This window comes from Spinacia oleracea, chromosome 4, assembly GCF_020520425.1.
Source record: "Spinacia oleracea cultivar Varoflay chromosome 4, BTI_SOV_V1, whole genome shotgun sequence".
Classification (NCBI taxonomy): domain Eukaryota; kingdom Viridiplantae; phylum Streptophyta; class Magnoliopsida; order Caryophyllales; family Amaranthaceae; genus Spinacia; species Spinacia oleracea.
This window is the reverse complement of record NC_079490.1, coordinates 176,863,302-176,869,244: the sequence shown is the minus strand read 5'-3', so window position 1 is coordinate 176,869,244 and position 5,943 is coordinate 176,863,302. Positions and strand designations below refer to the sequence as shown.

General features: G+C 38.7%; 1 protein-coding gene across 1 annotated transcript; it reads left to right on the top strand.

Annotated features, from left to right (window-relative positions):
- The first annotated feature begins 247 nt into the window (after window positions 1-247).
- Window positions 248-3,905, top strand: LOC110789308 (rop guanine nucleotide exchange factor 1). The gene is made up of 5 exons (XM_021993957.2): window positions 248-803; window positions 1,419-1,535; window positions 1,632-2,155; window positions 2,557-2,910; window positions 3,064-3,905. The coding sequence occupies exons 1-5, from the start codon at window positions 512-514 to the stop codon at window positions 3,487-3,489; spliced, it is 1,713 nt and encodes a 570-aa protein (XP_021849649.1). The 5' UTR covers window positions 248-511; the 3' UTR covers window positions 3,490-3,905.
- Window positions 3,906-5,943: the final 2,038 nt, after the last annotated feature.

Below are 5,943 nucleotides of genomic sequence, written 5' to 3'. Positions count from 1 at the left end.
CTTACTGTAATTCTTTACCATATTATCTCAAGAGTTAGACTCGAAATTCATCTTAAAACTTGAGATAGAGTAAAAATAATTTTACCACAAAAAACAAAGGAGAAATGAAGGATAGCAGAGAAAGTGAAAAAGGTCCCCCCGGCTGGTGTATGTGTTTACGCAGTAGCCTTATCAAAACCCAAGAGAGAAACCACAGTGTGTGTGTCGGGCAGCTTAAGCATCTTTTTTCCCCCCTTCTCTCTCTCTTGTCATATTAAAAGACAAATCAATTCACTCCCTTCTGTGGACCCCATCTTTATTCCCTCCTCCCTTTTTCCCCTCCTCCTCCATTATCACTCCCCTCCTACCCTTCTTTCTCTCTCCTCTTGTCCTCTCCTTCACCCTTCCGCAACATCCTACACCCAACACCACCACCTACAACATTCCCTCCCTTTCAATCCACAACAATGTGCACTCCCTCCTCAGATCTCCACCATTAAAATACTAACTCCTTCCCACCATTATAATAGCAATGGCAAGTGTTTCTTCCGAAGATGACGGCTACGACCAACAGAGCGAAAGAGGTGCTGGAAGCTACTGCTTGAGTGCCGATGTCAGTGAATCAGAAAGTTCTAGTAGTTTCTCTCTTCTCCGTTTTGACCCTGACGCCGCCCCTTCTACCTCCGCCTCTTCTCCCGCTCTTAGACATCCCGGTAACTTTAACTTCGCCGCTACTCACTTCGCTTTTCCGGTTATCTCTGGCCGAGACGCTGTTCTCTGGGATGACATTAAACCCCCTAAATCCGACGACTCTGATTTATCTGGTACGTTTCTCTATACGAGTATTACCACATTTCCCAATTTTGGATCTCTGTGTTTTTTTAATAATGTTTAATTTAAAATAATTCCTGTAATGTTCTCAAAAAATTGTTCTTTGCTTTTGATATTCGTATTTCTACCCACTGTTTTATTTTTAAAATTACAGGAAATTTGGAACTCTATATTTTTGTTCATGGCATTTCTAATTTTGGATTTTTGGGACAAAATTTCAGTTTAATATGTCGGCAATAATTACTCCGTAATATTTCCGTAATGCCGTCCAATTTATTTTTTATTTTTAATACAAACTGTGGCGAAATTTCTGCTAATGGAGACTGATTTATTTTTCACAATTTCACAATAACGTCATTTTCATGTTATTTTTGTGTAATTTGCAATTTTTTTTGGCTCCGTAATTTTGTATGTGAAAATATGGTGAATTGGTGACCTTATAAATCTGTGGCTTAATCTAAGGGCTATGACTCATGATGTAAGAGTCAGATATTTGTTATATTATCTCATTCCCAAATTTTAGCATCTTTTAGTTTCGTTTGTTGACTGTTTCTAATATTTATTAATTTTCTGGGTTTTTGGGTTTGTTTTGTTGTTGATGGGTATAGAAGTAGAATTGATGAAGGAAAGATTTGCGAAGTTGTTACTGGGTGAAGACATGTCTGGTGGTGGAAAGGGTGTTTGCACTGCTCTTGCAATCTCAAACGCAATTACCAATCTTGCTGGTATAACTAATTACAGTTTCTATTCTTTGATGTAACATTTGAATCTATAGTTAAATTATTTTATCTGATTTTGGTTTGTTTAATGAAATGGGCTAGCTACTGTTTTTGGGGAGTTATGGAGATTAGAGCCGTTGGCGATGCAGAGGAAGAAGATGTGGTGCAGAGAAATGGAGTGGTTATTATGTGTCAGTGACTCGATCGTTGAACTAGTCCCATCAGTTCAGGAGTTTCCTGGTGGAGGCACATTTGAGGTGATGGCAACGAGGCCAAGGTCAGATTTGTATGTAAATCTGCCTGCCCTTAAGAAGCTGGATGCAATGTTGCTTAGTATGCTTGAAGGGTTTAAGGAGACTGAGTTTTGGTATGCTGACCGAGAGAGTGATGATCGGGATCCTCTTAAAACAGCGGTGTCTAATGGTCGGCCATCTGTTCGGCAGGAGGACAAGTGGTGGTTGCCGTGTCCGAAAGTCCCGCCTCGTGGCTTGTCTGAGGAGGCCAGGAAGAGGTTGCAGCAATGTAGGGATTGTACTAACCAGATTCTCAAGGCAGCTATGGCTATTAATACTAGTGTCATTGCTGAAATGGAGATTCCTTGTGTTTATTTGGAGTCCTTGCCTAAGGTGAGAAGCTTATTATTTTGCCATTTTTGTCTCAGACTGAGGTGCAGCTATGCTCGGATGTCTTTATAATTTTTAATCATCGCAGCTGCAAATTACATAGACTGCAAACTGTTTTCTTGATCAATCCAGTACAATGTGCAGTTTATCTTCTGCATCTGAGTGAAATTTACAGCCTTTAATTTTGGACCTGTTTGTCTGTTTTACCATGTTCTAGGGCGGGTATTAGTTCTGCACCCTCTGATTTTAGAATTTATGATCTTGTCATCTATGAATGAACTATGAAGTTTACCGTCCAAACATCCTGTCTTACTTTTTTTCCCCCCTTTGTACTGTTGCATTTTATTTGTATTGCGGAATAGTGTATAGAACATTTACTTATACTCCAAAATTTTCCTTGTCAGAACGGAAAAGATTGTCTAGGAGAGATCATCTATCGCTATGTAACTGCGGAGCTGTTCACACCTGAATGTTTGCTTGATTGCCTTGACTTGTCTTCGGAACATCATATTCTTGAAGTTGCAAATAGGATCGAAGCATCGGTTCATGTCTGGAGATTAAAAGATCAGAAAAGACTTGCAGGTCACTCTAGAAGTAAACGAGCAACCTGGGGAGGCAAAGTCAAAGGCCTTGTAACTGACAATGACAAGAATCAAATTCTCGCACGACGTGCTGAAACTCTCTTGAGGTGCCTGAAGCTTCGGTTCCCTGTACTTCCACAAACAGCTCTTGATATGAGCAAGATTCAATTTAACAAGGTACTTGACTATTTTGTTGAGGCCCCATTTATTGCCTGATTACCTCCAAAGTATTGTTGTCTGTGTTGAGTCTCTCTTGACAAAACACACTTATTTCTAAATAATTATGTGTGTTTGGCTATGTAGCTGAATGACTTTTGTTCTGTTGCGCAGGATGTTGGGCAAGCAATACTAGAAAGCTACTCAAGAGTATTAGAGAGCTTGGCATTTAACATAATGGCTAGAATAGATGATTTATTATTTGTGGATGACGCTGTCAAACAGTCAGCTTCAGAATCCAAATCGCTTTTCTGCAGAGGCTTTGGTGGTCTCCCGATCCAAAAACGGATGTCGCCTAGCCCCTTCTCTATTCAGCACACTCCTTATGGCTCACCGTTTGCAACCCCAAGCTTCTGTTTCTCCCCTGCTGCTGGTAGTCCTGGAAGATCACTGTCCACCCTCAGCAAAATGAACCTTAAAGCAGCAGAAGACGACCTGAAACCTGGAAAAACACTATCAGAAGAGTTTGAGAGGGTCTGGGCACATCCCGGGAATCTGAGCGCGAGGAAAGCATCCGGAGATGCTCCTGAGAGAGACTGAAGATAATCTACCTGATGACCATTATTAAAGAGGGCACCTTCAGAAAACAGCTAAGGCGTAACTTTCTTCTCTGTAAATTCAATAGCAACAGATCATCTGTGCAGTAAGTTTCTATTTAGTTTAAAGACAGTTAGGTTAGGTACAATATTCTCTAATCATGTCTTTGATTTTGTGGAGGATTTAGTATATGTTAATGTTAGGGGATCTGATATTAGCAACCCTTACCCTGAAATGTTTCTACAGTTGTTTTGTTGAGTACCAGGATTAATAGATGGATAGAGGTGGGATGCGAAGATGGTACCAGATGGGGGTGTATTATAGTTATAAATGGATGATGGATCAGTAGTGGTACTACTTTGTATTATTCGCCAGGAAACCTGAGTTTTTATGTAAAGGAGGGCTCTTAATTTTTCTAATCGAATTCACTATGATTATTTAAGTATAATTTTCTCATTAATACTGTTTGTTCAGATCCAGTTCCACTTGGGTCAATTTAGCTCTGGTGTTGAGAGATCCATTGGGACTATGTGTTGGGTCATATTCGGGATTATTATTGATTATACTATCAATCTGTATAACTCTTTAGAGGTTAAAACGGTTCGCTACTTTGTTCCTGGTTGTATCTAGTTGGGGCAGTTGAATACAGGCCAGTTTAGACTTTTAGTGCAAATCAGTGGATGATTTTTATTTTTCTTGGGCTGGGTTTAAAAGTTAGAGCAAGTTTGGGTAGTGAAATGCTTTACAAGGAATTTTGTTGCTTTGGATGATCCTTTTTGCGGCCAGCACTTGAGGGCTGATGGATGTATACTTCCTCCGTTCCTCGTCAGTACTCAGTACCTTCAAGTCCTCAACTAGATGAATTATACCTACGAAAATGATAAAGGTCCTCAACATGCGACCTTTAAGTCGTGTCACAATGATGACATGGCATGCTTATGTGTCATGATTTCAACTGGAAACTAAAATATTTAACTTATATAATATATTATACATGTTTCAAAAAAGGTAGGAAAATCTTAATGTTCTAATTTGTTTCCTTATTTATATCGTCTAGCTTATTTACATATTTTCATAGTAAAAATATTGAATTGATAGTAAAAATATTCTGATGACACATATGTGGCGCCTATATGTACCAATTAAACTGCGACACGTAAGATTGTGACAATTAAATGTTGTCGCAACTTGCGACCTTTATCATCACCCTTATACCTATAGGCTGTAGCCCATATTTCTCGAGATTCAGGTGTAAAGAAACTAAGGTAATTGGTTTTTGGACATCTATCGACTATGGAGTACGAATTAATCTCCCATCTATCGACTATGGGAAATGATAAATCCAATGAAGAATTTTACTTATTCCGAGGAAATCAACATAATTTTTTTTTGAATTTTCTTGGAAGAAGTAAAATTTTCCTTGGATTTATCACTTCCCATCGACTATGCTTATATCATTTTTCTTTGACATTCTTGTTCGATATTGATTAATATCCTCATATGATTCAACCTTTTGATAAGTCTAAGTTGTCATTAAGGCGATATCAAATATGCTAAAATAGGATGTAAATGTAAATCCGTATGTTACAACGAAATATGTTACGCTTGAGCCTTGAGGTGTGAATATGAACCTTAAAGCCGCCATTATGTTTTGAGAACGTCATTTGTGGATATAATCAACTAGTCACACAATATTAATTGCACTCTTATTTATATCGCATTTATTTAGTTTTGCTTAAGCTGTTGTAATCCTGTGGAGGGATCAGGAAGGGATGTGTTAAGCTAGCAGCCAAAAACTACAACTAATCAAGTATGACCTGACCCAGTTGGCCCGAGTCGGTCTGGATTTGTATGTTATTTTTTCGGCACTGATCGGCCATTTTTAGGCTGCTTTTTTTTGGGGTACAATTAGTTATAAGGGCAATATGAGGGTGAAAATTAAAACCCGAAAACTATCGTACACAGACATTCAGTCTTAACTTTTAAGTCTTAAACTCTTAATAGTTAAGACAAGACCTCATTGGTGCCATTTTTAGCCTGTGGCCTATTTCAACTACCATTTCAACCTTTTGTAGTTCTGGACATCTAGACCCCGCATTTTCCATTTTCCTCGGGTTTGGGAGGACCTTTTCTGGACCCCATTCCTCGCGGTGGAAAGTGGAATGGACCATGGCTATGGCCTTACCAATGAGCAACTTTAGCTAAAGCAGGGAAGTGTTATTGCGCTTAATATTGGGAATTCATTATAGTGTAAAGATAATTCCCAAGTTAAGTGTTCTATTGTTAATAAGTTTGGGAGTTCATGTGGTGTTGGGATTGTGTACTTGTATTTTAAATATGTTGAAATCAATATACGAAAAGGCAAAGCCCGTTTACTCCTAAATTCGTGTCATTTTAACACTTACAATAAAGCTGAAAACGGTACCAAGATCATCGTTAAACACTTAAGATCGAGAA